The 23,930-nt window shown below is 44.9% G+C and overlaps 1 protein-coding gene and 1 pseudogene across 2 annotated transcripts in view; both read left to right on the top strand.

Annotated features, from left to right (window-relative positions):
• The window catches only part of PBX1 (PBX homeobox 1), a 271,030-nt gene that overhangs the window by 210,009 nt on the left and 37,091 nt on the right, over positions 1 to 23,930 (top strand). For both annotated transcript variants that reach the window (XM_012802710.2, XM_003785751.3), the window contains exons 3-5: positions 7,210 to 7,454; positions 13,413 to 13,603; positions 21,726 to 21,861. In XM_012802710.2, coding sequence (XP_012658164.1) covers positions 7,210 to 7,454; positions 13,413 to 13,603; positions 21,726 to 21,861 — 572 coding nt within the window. The remainder of the gene's footprint in view (positions 1 to 7,209; positions 7,455 to 13,412; positions 13,604 to 21,725; positions 21,862 to 23,930) is intronic.
• Positions 14,239 to 14,389, top strand: LOC111723849 (annotated as a pseudogene).

Genomic DNA, 23,930 nt, shown 5'->3' with positions numbered 1-23,930 from the left:
CCAGCCGCCTGCTTTGGCAACTCTATGCATCCCCAGGCTCCAAAGCAGTTGTAGTACTGGGTCAGAAGGGACTAGAAGAAAGTAAACCATAACCTGTTGAGGTCAGAGCCCATATCTGATTCGTCTTGGACATCCTAACACCCACCTCATTCCTGCACCTTGTAAGCACTTGGTCGGTACATTTTTTCTTTCTTTCTTTCTTTTTCTTTTTTTTTTTTTTTTAGAGATAGAGTCTCGTTCTATGGCCCAGGCAAAGTGCTGTGGCATCATAGCTCACAGCAACCTCACACTCCTGGGTTCAAGCAATCTTCCTACCTCAGCCTCCTGGTAGCTGGGACTACAGGCACCTACCACAGCACCCAGCTAATTTTTCTGTTTTTAGTAGAGACAGAGTCTCAGTCTTGCTTAGGCTGTCCTTGAACTCCTGAGCTCAAGCGAACCTGCCACCTCACCTTTCCAGTGTTAGCACTGCAGGTGTGAGCCACTACACCAGTGGTGTGAGCCAGTCCAGTGATTTCTTTGCAGGAACTAAGTGCTCCTCTAGGCAACCTGTGTGGCCTGTTTGCTGCCAGGCCTCTGACCAGCCCTCACTCGGGATCTTCCCCACATACCAGCCACGTGCCAAGCTCTGCCCAGCACCACAGCCTGTGTCGTGGGCAGTGTTGGCTTACTGGGGACATACCAAGCTGAGTCCAGGAAGCTCTGGCTTCAGGCCAGCGTAGTTTTGCTTGTTTAGAATTGTCAGATTTGAAAAGGCAGATTTGACAGTTTTTTGACATGGATATGGAAGAGGTGGCAGAGAGAACAGCCTTCTACCCAACAGCATGCTGGCTCTGGTACAGCTTGTGTTATAGCTGGAATGTAGAGGGAAAGGCAGCACGTATACGGCGCTGACTGCCCGACTGAGAAGGGGGAGCCGAGGCAGAAAGCTTTGGATCTCACCACCCTACATCCTCCTTCTCTCCTTCAGTCTTTGTTATTTTCCTCCCAAGACATGCTGGAGCAGACTCTTAACAACAGCTCTGTGGGGTCATGTGGGAATAGATAGACAGGAGAGGTCATGACCATGCCTTTCAGGAGCTCATAGTCTCATTGGCAAGATGGTAGATGTGCCTGGGGGTGTCCCAAGATGGCCCCGTGGCTATGGTGTAGATGGTATGTGCCCTGCTGGCTCAGAGGCTAGAGAGTTTATTTTTACCTGTTCTCACCAGGGCAGCTTTCATGGAGAAGGATTTTGAGCTGAGATTTAAAATGAGATAGGACTGTGGTAAGTGGATTTCTGTGGCCGAGTGAGAAGAGGGTGCATTCCGTCTCCCAGCACAGTGTCTCTTACCATTATGGTGCCGTTAGTAGAAAGAGGTAACTAAGAAAAAATTGAGACATCAATGGGAAGAACTTTCCTTCCCTACTCCATATCTGGTGATGTTCTTCTCGCTCAGAGTATTGGATGTGACTTGGGCATCAAAAGACACCGTGTTTGTGTGCATGTGCCTATTATCACGTGTGCAACGTATTTGCATGTCTACACTCACACAGAATTGGTATTTATTTAGGTACTGTTTGTGTAAGGGAGTCAAAATTCTAATGTTGTAGAAGGTGAAGTGTCAAGAGTTAAAGACCTGCATTCTAGTCGTGGCTGTGTCTCCTTCGCTTTGATCTTGGGAAAGCTACTTTGCCTTTACAATCTTCAGTTTTCGGTGTATAAATTTGGAACATTACTTCACGTTTTGTAAGGTGATGCAATTCAGTGTGTGCAAGTCCTTTATGAACAAATAAAAGGTGTAACTCTGATGCTCTCAGGAGTCGGCAAGCACTTTGCTCTGTTCCTAAAAATGCAAGGGCAGCACGCCGCCGTCCTGCACCTCGCTCCTAAATTCTGACTGACGGGGAGATGACAGAGCTGACTTGGGAATGAGGCTGGGAGAGCTTCCATCCTCCTCCCTAACTCTCCCGGTGGTGGGTAGTGAAGACTTAGCTTGTGGGCAGTAGAACACCTTGCGTGAGGGTTTGTGCATTCAATCAAACAAGGAGACAGGACAGAGGGAACCAGCTGTCTTTCTGCACACACCTAAGGGAGGTGGCCCCATGCCCTTTCCCAGACTACCTGCCTCTCTGCCATTCCTCTTGTTCTGTTTCTGTCTCTGTCTCTCTCTGCTCAGTGTTGGGCCCTGAACTGCTGTCTATGTCTGAGGACAACCCTCTCTGTAGTTCTGACCTCCTGCCCTTCCCACCTGCCCCTCTTGTAGAAGTTGGATATGAGCAGAGGTGCCCCCCCCCCCCACACTGCTGGGGACCGTCGTTTCTTTTCTCTAGGCAGAACCAGTCCTTGGTGAAGAAAGAGTGCCCTCTAGTGGGCATTGGCTGGAGCTGCTCCAGACCGCTGTCGCTCAGCCAAGGACAAAACAACCCCACGCAGCCCTCCCGCCAAAGATGATCTTGAACATGCCTTTGGCTTTGGTTTGTTTTTCTCCCTGTGTGAAGAAAAATAAAGAAGAAACAGCAGGAGACCAGTTGTGAATGCAGCTCGGACAGTGCTATGACAGCCCCCTTATCTTGGGAGTTATACCAAAGAATTAACCCCAGGGCAGGCAATGACAGCAAGGTGGATGTGACATCAGATGCTTTTTAAAGAGCTTGTGACAATTTCTATATAAATCACTTACCTGTCTTGACTGATCTCTTCCATAAGGGGGTAGCTTTGTGAGAAGGAAACTCCTTCTATAAGAATTATTGCTAAATGGGTTAAATTTCTTCACGGGCTACCCCTCTGCGGATTGCAAATCTACTGCAATCGATGACTTTTTCATTTTCTTTTTTTTTTGGGGGGGGGGAGGAGTGGAAGCATACAAGCCTGCCTGGCCGTTAAAATCCTATATGTACTAGTACAAACTGGGGACTTGGCCCTTTAAAAGCTATTTCAGAAAAAGCTGTTGGGCTGGAGAGGGACGAGGTGACGGGGAGGGTGGGAGCGCGGGGCGCCCATCAGGGAAACGGGAACCTGATCATGTGTGATGGTTGCTGGATTAGGTAACAGCTCCACTGGTTGAAATTGGATCTTGGAGGATGAGTGTTAACATCTCTGGTGTCCTGGCGAAAGGTTCATTTGAGTCTTGCATGGTGCCGCAGAGATAAAAAAGGAGCTTTTAAATAATCATTTTGTCTCCTCCTCGCCAGAGTGCTGGCTTCAAGCAATAAATAGGTAGCATCAGTTCTGCTTAGACACATCACCCTTTTCATTTATTTATTTAATGTTGGTGTTTTGTTTTTTTTTTTCTTTTTAACTGACTAGCTGAACAGTTTCTGTATCAGTGAATCCCAACGCCCGTTTTCATAGTGGTACGTTCAGATTCTCCTTGTTCTGGGTAGAAATATGACCAGGCAGTGTTGTTTATCAGTCCTTGCCTGCCCTCTGTAAGCACACATGCTCAGCCTAAGTCCACCAGAACCAGAGTCTTCTATGTAAAAGAGATAGAGTTTAAGGTGTTCCCCTGTTTATATTGCTCTTTTTGTTTGTGTGTGTTTTTCTTGCCCATAGGCTGACATTTTCTGTTTTTATAATTTGTGTATAGTTTGAAGGGTGTAATTTGAAGAGGACTGGTGGGGTTTTTTGTTTTTCCACATCTTTTCATTCTTTTCTTTTCTGCATTATCTCTGGCTTGGGACCTATTTTTGCATCCTGAACTCTCGAGTGTAAATGCCAGCGACGTTTCTATGACGGTGCGTAGTGTTTCTATCACACCGATTTCTAATTGGCCGCGCATTTAGCAACCCATTCTGTTAAATCTTAGGGCTTGCGAATTTCTACTGAAGGAGAAATTTGTTTATAGGATTCGTAAAATGTTGTAAAACAGCTAAGCAAAATGCCAGCACTTTTATTGTCCCACCCCACCCCATGAAAACTAAATGTGTCCTTTATACCTGAACAAAGTCAATACATTAGTGCTTAAAGTTCCGTGACCCTCCTGAAACATCCATGATGGGTAGGGGCGCCCTGTGTATTCTCTCTCTGTGTCTTCTGACAGCCTTCACAGTTTCCTGTCTTATTTTATTTAAAACCGGTAAGGTGTCAAGGCCAAGCAAAATATTAATTAGGTAGGTGTGCAGAGTTGGTGTGGAATAATTTGTGCCTCCCGTTGAGTGTGTAAGGAAAAAGTGGAGCAGAGGCATGAGACTGAGTCGGCAGGAAGGAGAAAATATTCTCAGAGGGAAATATTAGGCATATGGGAAAGAACAGAAGTGATGTGCTCATGATCACCGAAACAGCATCTAAGGGACTAGGACCAAAGCTCTGGGCTGTGTCTGCTTATCTCTTAACCTCTACCTTCTCTCAACTGAGATTGCCGGAGCTCTAGGCCAAGGGATTCAACAGGCATGTCTAGGCTCCTTGCTGCTGAAGAGGTGGGTGTTTGATATCACCCCAGCTAGGCAGTGCCTACACTCGCCCTGGTGAGACCTGACAGTTAAGCAGAGGCTATTCTTTGGCTTTGCTAATGTTGTTGATAGCAGAAACCATCATGACGTCTTTCAGTGTCCTGCCACATGTGAGAGGAATCTTCTAGGGAGTAACCAACCAGGAGGGCTGTCTTGAAGGCATAATTGCCTGGCAGAAGTGTTGAACTTTCCTGTCGGCCACTGGGGGGGGGGGGAGGTGGGCTTCCATCCTCTTCTGAAGGGAATGTATTGGACATGAGATTCAGTAGAGTGGATGACAGAGTTGTATTTTGCCTCAGCACAGTTTTTTGAATGATCAGACTAAAGTGATAACAATTATATTTGTTTATTAATGGCTTGGAGATGATTTTTTTAATTGGTAAATGACCCATGTATAGCTTTGCCTATAAAGCAATTGCAATTTACCAAATAAAGAGAAATAGCCACAAACCCCACAACCCCCCGCCAGAGAGGTGAAGAGGGAGTTGCAGCTGGGCCTGATGCCAGGGGCTTGGATGGGCAGATCCATCCTTGAGGGCCTGGTGTTCAGGAAGGGGTTGTAGTGTTCAGTTACTTTCTTAAGGAAACCTGTATTAGTGGTGATACGTTCTCCAGAGGACTTTTTGAGATTTAAGTGAATAAATTCAAACAACAGTGAATGTGAGTACTATTCAGAGATCAACCAAAGGGGATGTTTCCCAGTCTCCTGAGCATATAAAAAAAGTATTTCTTAAAAAAAAAAAAAAGGCTACATAAAGAATCTCAGTGATCCTCTGACCTGTGCCATCCTCACTATAGCAATTTTATTTGGGGGCAGCAGAATACTGAAAATTGATGCTTGAGAAGGGAGGATGGCACCAAGGTGTTATGGTTTGTGTCCAGGTGCTAACATCCTTCTTTTCTTCCTTCTCTTTTTCTCCTCCTCCTCCCTTTCTCCTTTTCTCTCATCCTTTCTGACTTCATCAAGGAGCATGAGTCTTTCCTCTGTATCTTTTATCTTCTTTGTTCCTAAGTGCCACCACCAGTCTATGCGGCTGGACAGTCCACCTGACTATCTCATGTTTCATGAGAGCCAAGAGATAGCTTTCCGTTTGGCAAAGGAATTGACGTTTCTTTCTGAACAACTTGCAGGGTTGGTTCTTGTTGTTCCTGTTGGGAGCCAGGAGCGTGTGGGCACAGCCAGCAGCTATGCTGGTATTATTACATGCATGATGCAAGGTCCTCAGCCTCTACATGTGCTCGGGTATTGAGCTCACACCCACCTTCCCTGTCAGGACTCACGGGGGCTGCCCTGCTGGGGCTCAGGTTACACCTGGAACAGGGATCGCCGGCCACACCCTGCCCTAAGACAGCTCTGGATTCTCTGGTGCTTGTACATCCACTGGGGAACTTAGACCCTGCCACCGCCATCCCCAGAGTGTAAATGAACGCTGGACCCCTTCTCTTCCTTGAACCACTTCTCTCCTACCCTACCCCAAAATTGTGTTCACTTTTTTTAAACATTGAAAATACTTTTCATGTTCCCTCTTAACAAAGACTTGACTGCTGACAACTAAACAGGATTCAGATGAGTGATTTATTTTATGGCAGGTTATGTGAATGGGGTAGTAAAAAAGGCTGTCTGGCTCTTCTGCTGGTTTACTAAATCATTTCATCTCTTTCCGTCCGAATCACCACCACTGTCCCTGGTGTTTCAATAAAAAGCAGCCATCTCATTGATAGAGATTCCGTCCCCTGTAATATCAGAGCACTTTCCTCCCTGTGTCCCCGACACACCTTGTGAAAAGGGCCTCACCCTTGTTTTCAGCAGGGCGGAATCCTGATCATCTGGAACAGCGAGATCTCAATTTTTTGGAACCAGATGTCACTACTCCAGGCCACTTGTCTTCTTACTGTCGTATGTTAGACTTATCTCCATGCTCAGCTAGTCCAGCGGAAAGGTCTTAAGATTCCACTGCACATTTCCTGGATTTACTTAGATTAGGTTATTTTGGAAATGAAAATTCACATCGATCAGATATTACAGAGAAAGTCAATGAGTATAAAACCACAAATTTCCAGGAATCAAATATTAGGAATAAAATAGGAAATGCTTTTATTTAAAATGAAATCAATAGTGTGGAGGGCAAAAGTAAAAATTACATTATTATAATTAACTTTTTATGGTCTGAAATTTTTTCTTATAGTAAAAGCATGCCTAACTATAAAGCTCACCACTTTATAACTACTTTGGAGTGGACAGTTCGAAGGCATTAAGTACATTCACATGATTGTGCAATAGCCATCGCCGCCATTCATCTAGAAAACACCCCCATCTTCCCAGAATGAAACTCTGTACCTGTTCAACACCAACTTCCCATTCCTGTCTCCCCCAGCCCTGGCACTCCTTGTTCCACTTTCTGTCTATAAATCCAACGAGTTCCTTGGCCTCATATAGATGGAATATCATTCTGGAACAAGGCACTTTGCTCCTTCCATGTTCCTAGCCTCCCAGCTCCTCCCATTCGGCAGCCCTTCCCTTTTTTTTTTTTTTTTTTTGCAGTTTTTGCCGGGGCTGGGTTTGAACGTGCCACCTCCGGTATATGAGGCCGGCACCCTACTCTTTCAAGCCACAGCTGCCGCCCAGCAGCCCTTCCACTTTCCCTCAAGTGCCACCTTGCAAGTGATGTGGAGGCGGCGTGTATAGCCAAATAACCCAGCTGTTTTTTGGTTTTGTTTTACATTTTCGCCTTTGGGTGGCTGTTAACATTGCTCTTTCCCTCTGTCTTCTTTCCGTAGTTTTGAGTATCCGAGGAGCCCAGGAAGAGGAGCCCACTGACCCCCAGCTGATGCGCCTGGACAACATGCTGTTAGCGGAAGGGGTGGCGGGCCCCGAGAAGGGCGGAGGGTCGGCTGCGGCCGCGGCGGCAGCGGCGGCTTCCGGAGGAGCAGGTTCCGACAACTCCGTGGAGCATTCCGATTACAGAGCCAAACTCTCCCAGATCAGACAGATCTACCACACAGAGCTGGAGAAATACGAGCAGGTAGCCACCAACTCCGGGCTCAGCACCCAGCCCTTTAGGAAAGGGCGGAGACATCGCACACCTCCCGGGCTGGCAGAGACCGAGCAGTCGGCCTTTCCCACCTGGTGGATTCTTGTCATAGCGTCACCTGCCAACTGCACGGCCCCTGGTCAAACCTGTGCCCACCAAGTGCTGGTCTCAGCTCTTAAAAGTCTAGGCATTATATGGAGATGAAGGCATTCAAAAATGTAGTTGTAAATGAGGATTTCAAAAGATATAAAAAGATATATATTCCATTCACACACCAGGAATGAGTAATACCTGGAAGTCGGGAACATTTGCCCGTGATGGGCAGTACCAGGGCTGGTCAGGGTGCTAGAGGTCAAAAGCACAGTCACCACCTAAGCTGCAGGCAGGTGGGAGGCGTTTTCTGGTCCTTGTTTGTTCTTTATGTGGGATGATTACTCTTTTCCTGGATGATCATAGAATCCTATGGGAAAGGACAGTAGAACCTGACCTTAAAGTCCTTCACTGTGACTAGACTCAGTTCACGGACAAACACTTGCCCCTTTTTGTATGTGGTGTGCAATGAGAGGTGCGCCTCAGTCTCTAAGAAGCATAAAAGATTTCAGGAGACCCCAGGAACGCGACAGGCTTGGATTCCCATCCAGGCACTGTGCTCACAATCTGCAGAACCCATGGTCTGCTTACTATACGCCCAGAGCTCAGGATGGATGGCAGAGAGCTATGGATTTGGAGTCAAAGATGTGAAGGACCATTAAAATCATGCAAAGGAAAGGGTAGGAAAGGTGTTTAATTACAAAGGACTACATGAATGTAAGGTGTTCTCACTGGGATAGAGCTTCTCTCTGTCAGAGAACCCTCCCCGCCTCACCCCACTCCACCCCACAAACGTACCCCTATTTATATATCAATACCGTTTCCGCTGGCCAGTCTGAGTAATGCTACCTTATTAAGAGTCCTTTGACATCAGTCATTGTTCTCGTCATTTAGCTGATACATGTGTTGTCGCCTCTTTGGATGGCATTGTACTCAAGTTCTACAGTAACTTACTGTCATTGAATGACTAGCTTTTTCTTTCCTTTTCTTAAGAGCCCAAAAAGAGGGAGAGAAAGCAAAAGGTAGAAGGCCCTGTACAGTCCACTTACAACTGTCTGGGTAGAAGGCAAATGTAAACTTAATAGAAAATGTAAATTTTAAAATAGAAAGAGGCATTTTTAAATTTAAAGGGAAGAAAATTTTATCATTGCGCACCTATCTACCTTTAAACAGGAGATTTACAAAATCCTCTTTTATGTGGCAAACAAACAAAAATTTTTATGAAGCTTGAAGCCAAGCGTGGTGAAATTCAACCATCCAACAAGGTGGAGGGAGGGTAAAAAGGGGGAAAAATAAAAGCAAGTGTGTTAGGACCTGGACTCAGTGTCTCCCACCTTCTTGGGAAAGAGCAAATGTTCTTGCCACAGAATTGGCCCTCACAGACATTTCCCCAGATCGGTGGAGGTGCTGAGCTCAGACGACTGACTGACCCATGACCGTGTCCCATCGTGTTAGTCTTTGGAGGCTGCCCTCACCTAATGAGATGACTTGGAAGACAGGTGGGGACATTTCCTATAACCACCTCTTTCTGGCCTCTGGGGTTCTTCCTACTCAGAGCTCTTCCTACTTCACCTTCACCCTGGAAGCCTGGCCTCTGGCAGAACAGCCTGCCCAGACCTGTCACCCAGGGTGACTTGTGCCAAACACAAAGGCAGCAGAAGAGCCCAGAGTGTGGCTCCCTCTACTAAACCCGTAAATGGGATAGATGTTGCCCAAGTTGCCAGCAACATGGAAGAACTGACTGTTTTCTTGATTCACCCCCCCCCACCCCGCATCATTCTTCCATCCTCCTCCAAAATGAGTGCAAACTCCGACAGCGATAGGACACTGCAGGAGCATGTTACCACTTACGAAACACTTGGGCTGACATGATTGCAGTTGTTCCTCAAGGCAGTTTTGTGGGGTACCCAGGACAGGTAATGTCATCATCTCCATTTGGTACAGGTGAGGAAATGGAGATCAAAGAGGTTAAGATACATCTGAGATCACACATCCAAGGAGGGAGACGCATTACCCTAGAATCTGGAGTTTGACCTTTAGCCCAAGGGCTCTGATTGGAACTATGCCTGACCCCTTTAATTAGAAGAGGGTGTGTGTATCTGCAGATACCGAGGTAACCAGCTTGTCCTCTGTTACTTCCCTGCACGAGATTGCTGGCACCTGAAAGAAGCTAGTGATAAAAATGTTTGTTTCTGAAAATTATCATGGGTACCTATCTATTATAAATAATAAAGATGTTAAAAATTGGGAACTTAAGGAAAAGCTTTGTCAGTACATAGCAAATGCTATAAATCTAGTAGTTGCAGTAGTCATCCATTTATTTTTAAAAAGAACTGAGACACCATTTTCTTATTTACATGAGCATTTTCTGGTTAAGAAGTGAACACTGCTTAACACCCTCTGCATGCTTAATCACATATTAATATTAGTTGTGTTGTTAATTATAGTAAATAGCAGATTGTAGGGAAATTATGCTATTAACCTTCTAGCTAGTGTGTCTGAGAGATATATCTTCTTCATTTTTCTGTAACAATTCCTCATGGGGGCTTTTTTTAAAAATAGAAAATCCTGGTCAAGCAAAAATGTCACTCTTTATTTTAGCAGTGTCTATATGAAATTACCAAATTGATTAGTTAACAGTTGATCCTGTCGTTTTTTGTTTAGTTTTATCTTCAGGTATGGGGGTGGCAGGTAGGCACACAATAATTAGCTATCATAGCTCCCTTCACCCCTACCCTCAAAAAAAAAAAAAAAAAACAAAACTACCCGAATCAGCCATTGTTTCACCCTGAGGTTAATACATGAAGATTTCTAGAAACTTTCCTTAGAAAGAAAAGAAGAAAATTGTTTTTATTCATTAAATGGGGTTGGTAAAACCCTTTTCCAGCAGATCTTATGGTAGCTAAGGGATTGCAGGAGGCAGATTCAAATAGATGAAACTGTGATGTTTTAGAAACCTAAATTTTATTCCAAGGTCTACTAAAAAAAAAAAATGATCCTCTTCTAGTTTTGCAGGGTTCTGCTTTTGCAAATAATGCTCTTGGGGCACTGATAGGACTAAATCTCTAATTCCTAACTGCACTGGGTTAATTCAAGTTCACAGCTAAGAGAGCTCTACGATCCCAGTTACCTTCGTTGATGAGCTAAGGCAGCCAAATCCAGTCTCATCCTTGGATTTCAACCCAATCCATGTTTTTGAAAGAGTTAAGGAGGAAGATGGTTTACATAAAGTATAGGACAGAAACCTTCTGCAAGATTTTTTAGAGAAGATTTCCCTAGGTCTCTGCTTCCAGCAACACCCTTGCCTTGGAAAGTCTCCTTTTCGAAATCCCTCTGCCTTGAGCTCCATCCAATAAGTGGCTCTCTGTATGTCAGTCCGTAGCAGAATCTCCCTGCGACGGAAACCTCCAGTCTGTGAGAATTTTATTTCATTAGTGATAATAGTCACATAACTGTTGCCTTGAGAAAGCCTGGCCTAACGAAACAGCCCGGCTTCTGCAGGTCCCATGCTGGGAGGAAGTGAGGGTGCAGTACGGGCAGCTCAGATACTGGGAGAATCCGAATCAGTATGTTCTGTCCGTCTCACGGACTTGGAACTCTGCTCTCTGCTGTGTGTTCCAGAGCAGCTGTGGAGCAGCTGCTTTGCTCCACCTCAGCAGTGGGTGAAAAGACTCCACTGTCTGTTTATTGCAGAGCAGAAAGGGCCCCGGGAAAAAATGCCCTGAATAAACATCAGATATTGTGAGTATTTTTATTCACTGTAATGAAGCACATTATTATGATCCGAGCGCTGTGGCTTCCCAGCTGAGAGCTGGTGCCCTTGACAGTCCCTCCTCACATCCCTCCCCTCCTCCCTGTGAGTCCAGAAAGGGCGGGGAAACTGCGTCCCTCTGGGAGGTTGTGTTTCCCTGCAAAGATGACTGGGATGCTTGCTGCATGCCTGACCTTCCGCTCTCCCTCCTGTGGCCCCAGAATTTCAGCCAACTCACTGCCAGGTTTTATCTCCCTGTCTTTGTGGTACCGTTCCCAAGGCTGGGGTTGAATAGAGAATAAACCCCTAACACAGATCTTGGGATTATATAGCCCTCTTCTGAGTGGAGGGCAAAGGGCTATATAGACCTGTCTTCTCTGGGTTTGTCTTCTGCCTATGGAATAGAAGGGAAGTATTTTCACCAAGAGGGAAACTGGAGCCCAGAGAAGTTTACCCAATTGTCCACATAGCCCACTAGGTTGGCTTTCTGAGTTTATCTATAATTTGAAGACATAATTGGGACCCACATTTGTAGGGCCAGACACACATACAGGAAGGTGTGTAATCCTCACTACACCCTTGAGGTGGGTTTTCTCATCTCTGGTTTACAAATAAGGAAAATGAGGAATGGGTAAATTGAGTCACTTTCAAGGGTCCCACAGCTAAACCAGTCCCAGAGGCAGAGTCTACAGGGGTCTGTCAATCAGCCTGCTTTGCTGGGTTCATGGGAGCCATTTGCTCCATCCACAGGCCTCAGCAGAAGAGTGTGGATACCGTTAGCCCTGCTGAAGGGTTAGGAATGATTAGGTGAATAAAACGAGGCACTGGGTGGTGAAAGGATTTGCCCAAGTACACAGGGAGCAGGGTCACCCACCAGACCTCCCTTCTGCCAGTTTGAACCTGACGAGTGGAAGCATCTGCTACATATCTTAGTCTGACCAACCTCCAAGGGTTTCTTAGCTAAAGAATCAGTAATGTGTGCTGCTGTTATTGATACTGCACGTTGAAGGTGCATGTAAAGGGCTGTATGCCAGAGAAACAGCAGCCATGCAGTATTACCCACGATGAGTGTGTTTCTGCTGATAGGGTTGGAGGCCTTAGTCCTTCAACTCTCCATACATCCTTTTGCTTTTGTTATCACAGGTCTGATACAGTTTTACAGCATCAGTGTGAGCTATCTGATTTGTGCATAGATGTTTTGTTGAATGCCCAGCTAAGGAAACCAGGCTGCAGATGCTTAGTGACTAAACCAGAAGGCGGGAGTGTTTAGAGGACCAAGTTTAGGTTCTGGGAAAGGATGCGAGGTCCTGGCCTGGAATGGGAAGGGTTTAGCCTGTGCCTCTGCCTCTTCTTGTTTGCTCTGGGCCACAGTCGTCCCACCTATAAAATATGGAGGAGGGGAAATGTGATCCTCAACTTTGCCTCCAGAGCTGGGGGTTTTCCTTCCTGGCAGGACTTGTCTAAATCGTGTTTTGAAGGTGTTTCTCGAAGGCCCTTGGAGACAGATTGTCTTATAGACACAGTGGCTCTCCAGAAGGCCAGCACAGGAGGGGTTCTTAGGATAAAAGTAGGAGTAGGAATAGATTGATGAGAAACTTCCCAGAAGAGTCACTGAAGCTTTAAATTCCATGATCCCACTTACATTCTCTTGGCTCTTTATGAATCCCAAAATGGGAGATTTGGGAGCTCTCTTATGCCTCGGTTAGTGAGATGAGCGAGGCAGAACTTTCGTGGCATATTTGATTCCAAACTCTTTGGCTGTGAGTTTGGGGACAAAGGGAGATGAAGTATATTTTATACTAGGAGACATATTCTTACCTTTCACTGTAGTAAAACCATGAAAAAAAAACAATTAAGAACAAAATGATGAAGATTTGTTTTTTCTCTTAAAGAAATCAGTGTTACAGCCAAAACTTAGAACCACCAGGGCGGATGGGAATCTGCAGGCCGTCATTTGTTCCATCCCTCTTATATGAAAAAAGCCCACAAACTCTCCTAGTTTTCTTTATTTGCCCGAGTCTCCAGAAAAGCCCTCCAAGCCTCACGCCCCTGATGCATGCCGAGCCTGGGCCCTGAGCCACCCTGTGTGTGTTGTCCTGCCGTTCCAGGCATGCAACGAGTTCACCACTCACGTGATGAATCTGCTGCGGGAGCAGAGCCGGACCCGGCCCATCTCCCCGAAGGAGATCGAGCGGATGGTGAGCATCATCCACCGCAAGTTCAGCTCCATCCAGATGCAGCTCAAGCAGAGCACGTGCGAGGCCGTCATGATCCTGCGTTCCCGGTTTCTGGACGCACGGTGAGTCACCTGCGGGGTGAGGGGCGACTGCCAGTGCTCTCCAGATGCTGCCTCTTCCCTATCCATGCTGAGCCAGACGGTAGGCTGAGCACCGTTCTCAGGCCTGGTAAAGGAGGGCCTTAGACTGGTGAGGCTGTTGGTTTCGTAACGTGCCAGGAAAATACTTGTTTGTACGGGCCGATGTTTACTTCCATTGCTCCTTCCTCTGGGTGGGCAGAAAGGAGGCCTTAGTTCCATTGAGAGAATAGGCCGGGCTGTTCTGTGTTCATAGCACTGACTACCTCTCTGTGCATCTCATAACTGTGGGCCTGCAGTCATTTTCCTCATATTCTGTAGTGACATACTTTCTCCAAGAAAGTCAATTCCATTTGCTTGAAATTCGGGATCTTTTCTACCCTGTATAAGGCAGAGATCACACTTAGTTCAATTCAAGAAATATTTATTAACAAATTACCATGCACCACCCTCTCGGCTAAGTTTTAGGAGTACGGAGATGAGTACGACATGATAGTTTCGTCTTAGAGGGGCAAGGAGCTGGACTAAAATGGGTCCAGTGAATCTGATGTTTTCTGTCTGCCATTGCCGTTCATATCCTTATTATGAGTTTAGAGCATACAGTTGAAAAAGTGTGGATAATACTTACCTGGCAGGGGAGAGACCATGATCGCAAAGGTGGTTTTCCCAGGGTAAGGCTTATCCATTGCACTTCGGATGTGCTGACCCCTGTGATTTCCCCCAAATCACGAGTTTTGTAGTAATAGGGGACTGGGTTCGCACTTTCCCCTGGGGGGGAAAAAAAGCATGGATAAAAGGTCCTTTAGAAAAAGATATGAATTAAGAACAGAGAAGAAAGAGTGAGTCCTTGGTTCCCTTACTCTGTAGACCAGTGGATTTACATGGATCCCTGTGACTCCTTTTGCTTCTGTTGTCCAGCTTGCAAAATGGTGGTAATCTTGTCTTCTATCTACTGTCTAGGAGAGATTTTGATAATTGATCTAGCAAATACGAGTGTGTGGGTATGATTTGTGATCTATAGTTTATCTTAAATTAGTCATCTTTGAATTCAGGTATCATCATTCACATTTCCATGTCCAAAAATACTCCCAGTCTCTGATTTTTATGACTAGAAGGCTAGCCGTGTCAGGGTCAGCTTGCCGTATTATCATCCAGAGGTTTCCAGGCGGACAGACACGTTTGCCATTCCTCTCGAAACTTTCCACCCTGGACATCCTGTTTCATTCACCTCTCCTACCTGCATTTTTCTTCTCTCACTCTTCACATCTGTGGTCTTTACCATCTGCCTAGCATCTTCTCCTAATGTGTCTTTTATTCAGTGTGTTTTGGATTGTATGGAATACAGAATAAGAACAGGGAACACCAGCAAAATGTGTCTCTGGGCTGATAGAATTTCATAGAGTAAGTCAAGAGAAGGTAGAAATGAAGACAGTTTTTCCCAGCTGGGCGTAGTGATGGAGTGGGAGCAGGCTGGTCACCTAAAGCAAGACTTTCTGGGCACCCCCTTGCCTGTGGCCCGCTGCCAGCCTGGCTTCTTTATTGTAGCCCGATGGGCAAAGTGCTGGCACCTGGTGGCCTGTGTCTGGGTCCTTCCTCTGCGCTGCAGCCGCTGCCACACTGCATGTGTTACTTACATCCCCATGGCAACTCCCTAGTTAAGATGCTGGAGTTGGTATTTGTGTTGGCAGATAATGAAAAAAAAGAAAAGTTGGGTGCAGACTGGGTTCTTTGCAAGAAAGAAATCGGAGAGAAGGGAGGAGCAAAATCATTGTCTCCTTGGCCATCTTCTTGCAGTGATTTTCCTCTGCCCCGTTGAAGGTCAGACTCGAAAAGACACAAAACTCGGTGAGCTTTGTCCACGGTTTCTTTCCCTTCCCTCGGCCTCTGCCTAGATTGTTCCACTTGGCACCAGGACAATCACGTGCAGACAGGGTCTTTTTCTTGCTCTGGTTACAACCTTTGAATCATTGCCTCTTTTTAGTTTTGAGCCAAGATTCAAAATTAAAATAATGACCCTATTGTCATGATTGTTATCATTTTATTTGGGGGGTAGATTTATTACCAGTGAAATAACATAACCCCAATGCCAGCCTAAGGCTCAGCAAGTGGCTTTTCCAGCTCAAATATAAATGTTTGCTGAACTTAGTGATTGGGGAATACCCATCAGTGCCTCCAGGGCCCCTGACTATGATTTGGAGAGATAGCTAAGCAAACCTCAGTAAGAAAGACGTTACTCACTGCTGTATTCACATGCTACTCTCAACCGTGCATCGGAAGGGCAGGGCCTCATCAAAAAAAAAAAAAAGAAAAAAAAAAAGAAGAACTTTCATGGAAGACAAATAACATACAAAGAGGACTTGACTTAGTAATAGGATTAGTCTTTGTAATCTAATAGGTATGCAGAATTGAGTGTTACTACTTTGTTACGCACACTCCTTGTATTGGCTTCCTAGTGCTGTTACAGATTACCATAGATTGAGCAGTTTCAAACAACCCAAGTTATTATCTCACAGTTTCTGTTGATCAGGGGTCTGGGCATCATGTAGCTGGATCGTCTGCTGTCGTCTCAGTGAAGCTGTAATCAAGCTGTAGGCAGAGGCTGTGGTCTCATCTGAGGCTCAGGGTTCTCTTCCAAGCTCATTTCGGTTGTTGGCAAAATTCAGTTTTTGTAATTGTGGGACTGAGAGCCTCAGCTCCTAGAGGCCGTCCTTCTTCACAGGCAGTTTGCAGCTTGGCTGACTGCATTCTTCCTGAAAGCCAGCAGGCAGCACTCTCCATGTCAAGGCTTTAACTGAATCTCCTCTCGCATTTACCCAAAGTGATGATTAGTAGCCTAATCGTAGGAGTGACGTCCCATCATATTCACCATCCCATCCTCTCAAGAGGAAGTGTGTATACCGAGGTCTGGGATGTTAGGATTCTCTCTGCTACACTCCTCAACTGAGTGCTGGGCCCAGGTTTCTCCCACTCAGGTCATGTCTTGACATTGACTTAACTGTGCTGGGAAAGAGTATAACTTAAAAATTGCATTCATCTGTTCATTCATTCAGCGTTTGTCATATCACACTACACACCAAGCATTGTGCCAAACAACTGGGAGGTTTATTATTAGAGCTATAAATAATGTTTTTCTTGGTTAGAGAGAGAGGACTTACAAACCCTCTAATTGATTTTCAAGCAACAAATTTAACCATTTTACTCTAACCTTTTGCTGAGAATAACAATAGTAACATAAATAAGTGATTCAAACTGTGCCTCTGCACTTTCTTGTTTAGATTGGGACTACCTGTAATGAATTATTAAAGAGGAAAGAGGAAAGGGTGTGCAGGAAAGTCTAGGCACACCGGAGCTGTACTTAGACTTAATTACTGAACCTAGTGGAGCTCCTGCTATCTGCCACGTGCTGTGTTAGCCACTGGAGTAACAAGGACAAAAAATTGCAAGTAAATGTGGGTTGTACTTTTAGGGAGCTCATAATCTCATGGGACAAAAAGATACTCTTGCAACTAAACCTAACACTACATGTTACCCATGAAGTTCATTCATCTACCAACTAACACTGTATCTAAGGGGGAGGCAGGATCAGGAGAGGGCAGGCAACACTGAGTCTCAGAGGAGCAGGATGTTTGCCAAATGGAAGGAATTACATGAGCAAAATAAAACAACATAATTAGACTTCAATGAGCATTACTTACTTGAGTGCTTACTATACTTTAGACACAGGGTTTCAAATATGAGTGAGACCTGGCTCCCGCCCTCGAGGAATTTGCCGTTTAGTTGGGAAGACATATGTAAACTTGTGGCGGATGCCGTGGGAGGGAAGCGTACAGGGTGGTATGGAGAGGCACGGGAGCATGAAAGCCATGAGCCTTTGGGGAACACAGAAGCATATGATGTGGCTAGACGAAATTATGCACAGCATGTGCTGGATTGGGGGAAATGAGGCACTAGGGATAGGATAGATCCACTGAAAAACCTTAACTATACCGGTGAAGCTTTCGAATTTATTCTATTCAATAGCAGGAACCCCCCCCCAGAACTGTTTAAGAAGGGGTAGGGGAGAGTGTGAGAAATTACCCCTTAAGTTCCAAAATTGCAATGGATTCAAATTCTGGCTACAACCCTGATGACCTTTGTGACCCTGGATAAGTGGCTTATTCTCCCAAAGATTCAGTTTTCTTATCGGTAAAATGAAGATAATCCTGTAAGCAGAAATAAATTAGATAATATAAAAACAAACTTAATATAGTGACTTTGCATGCTAATTGAGCTATCATAACAATATTAAATACTATGTTATGTATTACCATTACCATTATTACGTGTTATATTAGTACTACTACTAATATATTATTCAATTTTATAATGCTTACTGACATGATCAGATCTGTGGTTTAGAAAAATCACTCTAGCGAGTCTCCTGAAGATGGTCCACATTGGAGAAGAGATAATTAACGTAAAGAACCATTGTCAAAGCCTGTACTCCTCAACCTGATGCAACACAAAAATAAGTATGAAATGTTTCTTACATTTTCTGTAAATATCCAGAAAAAAAAAATACTTTTATTTAAAGGTAAAACATTGGGGCTGCGTACAGTGGCTCACCCTATAATCCTAGAACTCTGGGAGGCTAAGCCAGGTGAATCCCTTGATCTCACAAGTTCAAGGCCAGCCTGAGCAAGAATGAGACCCTGTCTCTACTAAAAATAGGAAAACTATCTGGACATTGTGGTGGGCATCTGTAGGCCCAACTACCTGGGAGGCTGAGGCATGAGGATCACTTGAGCCTAAGAGCTTGAGGTTGCTGTGAGCTATGATGACACCACAGCACCCTGGGTGACAAAAAAAAAAAAAAGATAAACATTGACATGTTAAGGAGTCGACTAAAACAGGAGGTTTTTGATGGTGTCCACAGAGGTGTGCTCTTTTCCTGGGAGGACTACAGAAGGTACTATTTCTGGAAAGCACTGATCTAGAATTGTGCTGTCTGGTGTGTGGCTCTATAATTTTAAATTAATGAAAACAATATTAAATTTAAATAAATAAAATGTTCAAAAATAGCTCTCTGTTGCACCAGCCACGTTTCAACTGCTAAGTCGCCAGAATGACTAATCATGTGACAGGCAGTGGCTCCTCCAAACTCATTTCAAAATTAGCAGGACCCCCTTAATATTTTGACATTAACAAAGTCACCTTAACCAGATACATAATACATCATAGTAAACATAGCTATCCTCTTTGAAGAAAAAAATCAGCAGTGACAACAAAGGTGGGATGAAAGGAATAGATTTGAAAGGCGAGACTGGCAGGACTTGCTTTGAGGCCAGGCATTTGATGAAGGTAAGAAAGCAGGAGAAAGTGAGGCCCACTCCCGTGTTCTGGCCCATGCCGGGTGCTCAAAGATTGGAATGAGTGAGCAAACAAATTAGGAAATGTGATGAGTCATCTCTATGATGACGGTATTCAATAACATGAGGGACAAAGAAGATGGAGCTGATTTAGGAGAAAAGTGATACTAATTTTGGAAACTCAATTTGAAAGTGCCTGGCGTACATGGCAGTAAATGGGCCTAGGAGAGGGAGTAGGGCAGGCGACTACAGATTTGGTAATTAACAACATATGTCTGTGATGGATGCCTACACTTCTCGCTATCATGGGTCTTTTCAGCAGAGATCCTGTTATTCAAGAGGTTTCTGTCCCCAAAACAGTTGATTGAATATTACTGTACAAATACTGTATTCATAAATGCTGTATAAATATTACATGTATAAATACTGTATTTATACAGTAATATTCAGTCAGCTCCTCATATTGTGAACTAAAAACCTAAACACCCAACTATCAGTGCTTCTGAGTAGTTTGAAATCACAGATGTGAACCCACCCAGCTGATAACAGGTCAAGCCAAAACAAAGGAACCAAGGTGTCTTAGTTCGCTCCAACAACCTTATTGTCAGAAAGGTGTTAATTTCACTGTTTCTTGAAATCTTGAAAAATCCTGATCCTAGGATTTCCAAGGCCCTGGATTGAGACAGCTACAGAAAGAGGTGATAAGCGAGTCCATCAGAATAGATGAGACCACCCCGGGAAGATTGCACAGCGCGAGGAGAAGTGAGCGGGAACAGCTGGCGGCACCATCCGCATCCCACCAGCTCATTCCAGAGAGGCTTCCTTTGAGCTCAATTGGAAGAGTCCCAAAAAATACACTGTAATGCTAATGCAAACAACTGAATGAACAACCAGAGACTCTCCCAATTAGGGGAGACTTGAGGGTCCAGTTCCCCAGGCCTAAAACAACAGTCGTCTTTAGGCAAAGCAGCAGCAGCCAAAGGTTATCTAAAGATTGGCCTGCAGACCAAGTCAGCCACTTGGCTATCTTCCCCGAATTCCCATCATGCAAGAGCTCTTACCACATGCCTACTTCTTAGTTGGGCTTTTTAATCCAATCTGTACAATTTCTGATGCTGGGTGACCCAGAAATTCAGCAGGATTTGGGAGAGTGACTTGGGCTTGGCATAATCTGGACAGATGTGGTTAATACCTGTGGACAGATGGTGTTCATCCGGTAAAATCAGGCACTTTATTGTGTTAATTAATCCAAGTGGGACCCTGAAAATACGATATTAGCTGAATTTCCTGGCTAGTAGGGCCATCCGTGCTTTCTGTCGGCTACATGGAGAAATCCTATATCCTGGCAGAATCAGGGATGTTCTGGAAATAGTTTCCACAAGGAAAAGCTTTTAATAAAAGCAAGAAAGGCAGAAGTGCTAAGAGAGCTAATTTAAAGATGAAGGCCCCACCACTTCAAGGAGGGCCGCCAGAGGCGGAGAGCCTGCAGTGCCCGGACTGTTCTCCCTGAGTTGTCTGCAGGCCTTGGTTTCCAGGAAGCAATAAAGTGATTCTCACTTTAAATTAGTTCAATTAGCACTTTTTTTTTTAAAGGCAGCAAAATGCTTTTCTTCAAAAAGTGGTTTTCTTCCTGTTGGCAACCTGTATATGAAAAAGATTTCTGTGGGCTTTTGTTTGACCATTTAGCAGCCGTTCCTGCTTAAGAAGTGCCACTTCTTCCTTGCCTTTTGAGAGAGGTCGAGCCCTCAGAGGTTTAATTTCAGTCATTTCTGTGCCCTCTTCCCCAGATGCCTTTGAAAAATGTTGCATGCATTTACACAGGCACAGAAGAGGGAGAAAATGATAACTTATTTTTAACTTAGGGCTACAGAGTCTCTGTGGAATTTCCAGGAGCCGGTTTGTATAGACGAAAGGGCCTGGGTTTTGTATTTGGGGATGCCTGAATTAATGTCTTGGCTCTGTAACATGCCAGCTGAGCGACCTTTGAACTCCATTTTTCATAGAGTAGCATGAAAAACCGTATCTACCTCGCTGGTTGTAAAAATGGAATAACTTGAACGCATTGCTGTGAAGGGTGAGGCTCCATGCCGACAACCTGGTAGGAAGAAAAACTGTCACCACAAAATCCTAGCGTTTGTGGTGGTCCAGCCTGGTGCCGAGGGCCGTCTGTGTGTGGCCTCGTTTCTTCCTTACTGACCTTGGGGAGCCAAGTATGACTCTCTTCACTTCCAGCTGAAGATGCTGAGGCTCACAGAGGCTCACAGAGGCTCACAGAGGCTCACAGAGGCAACCCAAACCACCCACCTGCTATTCATTTGCTCTAGGATTCCAAACCAAGAAGGCCTGAATTTTGAAACTTCACACGCCTCACCACTCTGTCAAAATACTTGTCACCGCTCTTTGGTGCCCAGGTTCCCACCTGCTGCACAGAGAACACTGAACAAATGCTTTTAGTGATGGTTTCGGCATCCAGCCCTTTTCTGGCAAATCTTTTCTAATTCACCTTGTGCCCAGATGGCGCACATCTATTAAATTCACAGCTACTGAGTACATGGCACACTATCTGGGTGACAGGTACGTGTCTAACTTGGAGTCAGTCTGCCCCAAAACAAAGTCTGTACACAAAGCATGCGTACCCCCCAACACCGCGAGGTTTCCAAAAGAAGTTTTCTTCTCTCATCGGTAGATCTTATTCTCTCCCTTTTTATATTTATTTGGTATGAACTTTTTGTTGTTGTTTTTCTTTTCTTCTTACAAAGGCGGAAGAGACGGAATTTCAACAAGCAAGCGACAGAAATCCTGAATGAATATTTCTATTCCCATCTCAGCAACCCTTACCCCAGTGAGGAAGCCAAAGAGGAGTTAGCCAAGAAGTGTGGCATCACAGTCTCCCAGGTGAGGAGCCGTCAGAAGGGGAGGCCTGTAGCCTGGCTGGGCTGGGAGCAGGAGGCAGGGGCCTCGAGGTTTCACTTTATGCAACATTCATGCCTTGTAAGTTCCGTCAGCTAAAGCTTTAAAATAGCAAAGTAAGCAGTGGATGTGTGTGAGAGAGTTTCTAGGTAATCACTTGGCCAAACTTGACAGGGACTAACAGAAGGAGAAAAGTAGAGTATGGTGTAAAAATAGCAATGGGGGTCTTCCTGCCCGGCACTCCCTTGCTTCAAATGGGTGATGTCTCTTAAATGTACCTGGGGAGTTATCTGCATTCCTCCTGCTCTTCTCAAATTTAGTTGATTACTTAACCATTTTTCTTTTTTTTGCCCAGCCCAGAAACTTTAAGAGTCAGTGACTGGAACTAGTTACTACATAGGCTTTTAAGTGAAAGGGACTTCATTGTCTTCTCTTGATGTGCTGACTCTGTAACTGATAGAGTGTAGGAATTTTAACATGTCACTGTGATTACATTGGAATGGTTGTACGAAATGTCACCAAGTGACTCCTCCTTCCCCCAAAGAGCAATAACCATAACAGGTGCCTGTTGACTCGGAAAGATACATGATATAAAATTTTTATGATCCTGGAGTCTTCACCATCAATATGAAGTGGAAAAGCAGGCGATATTGATGTGTGTGCACATTTGGTCCGCTCAGAGGATCCATCCAGACTTCCTATTCAGTCTGAACCTCACATACCACCACTGGTCTCAGGAGTTACTGGTCCCGAAATCTGTCAGAGAAAGATTTCCTCAGAATTATGTAATATGCAAGAGAACTAAATGTACTAATATTTCCATTACAAGTGGCAGAGGGGACAGAGTAGTGGAGAAGAAGCCTACTCTGGTGAGGAACTTCACTTAGGATTTTTCAAATGAGGTAGATGCTGTTGGGTATTAACTGAGCTTCTGTCCTTCCTTGGATCAAATCCTGGCTTCTGTTGCTCCCTGCAGGGTGCAGATCCTGTTAATCTGTGTTTGGCTAAGCAGAATTAGGTTCAGACAGAACACAGAACTGCACCTCAGGTAGCTTAGTTTGTTATAGGGTTGTAATCGTTCTTGTCCAAATTTAGACACTTGTTCTCTCTCTCTCTCTCTCCCTCTGTCTCTCTTTATCTCTCTCTCTCACACACACACATACACACACAAAAGAAAAGAGAAGAAAAGGAATTGAAGCTTTTTAATATTTTTTACACATTTGAGAAATGGTTCCAGGTATGAACCACATCACTAACTCACCCACCAGTGACTTATGGTCAAGAAGTCTCCTGCTTCTAAAGTAGAATTCAGTCACTTTATTGTCTGAATTCCAAGTCTAGGATTTAGAATTTCAAATCCCTGTTGAAGATAACTTCTCAGTCTCCAGAAATGGAAGAAATAAATTCCTTTTCTTTATTAAAAAGAAAAAAAAAGGACCTTTGGAAACTAATCTGTGGTACAGCTAGACTTGAATATGGGGTGTAAAACTTTCCTCCCTAAAGTAGGGAAAAGTCCTGACCTGCTCCAGCAGCCTTCACTTCCTACATTATGGAAACTCAAGGAGCAAATAGGTTGCTCAGTCAAATGATTATTTACATACTGTGTCCCTTTCCTCTACCCACGGCAAGGCCATGCCATCCGTCTTTCCCCATCACTCCCTCCCAAGAACAGGCATGCTTCCACCATTGCCAGACCAGGGCCAGAGGGAGCAATATGACATATCATAGGAAACGCATTAGGCTAAGAGCATGTTTTTGACAAGAGTCAACTGTGGGATTCTAGAGAACTCACTCTTTTGGGGCGGGGGATCTTGGTTGTCCACATACCAGTCACGGTTTGTTGGGTTACATGATTTATTAAATCCCTCTCCTGGCTCCATTTCCAAAGCCAGGGGATGCCATTTGGGCAGTATCTTTCTTAGCGTTTTCTATTGATAATCACCCTCACACCCCACCCTTCCTGAAATTCTTCTATGTTGACTCCCTGGAGATTTTTCTTTCTGGGTTTTCCTTCCCCCTTGTGGGCCACTCCAGCCCTTCCGGGCGGGGGGGGG

The sequence above is a fragment of the Otolemur garnettii genome, unplaced genomic scaffold (genome assembly GCF_000181295.1).
Source record: "Otolemur garnettii isolate 467f Iridium unplaced genomic scaffold, OtoGar3 scaffold00016, whole genome shotgun sequence".
NCBI lineage: Eukaryota > Metazoa > Chordata > Mammalia > Primates > Galagidae > Otolemur > Otolemur garnettii.
The sequence above is the reverse complement of the archived record's forward strand: the minus strand, read 5'-3'. Positions and strand labels throughout refer to the sequence as shown.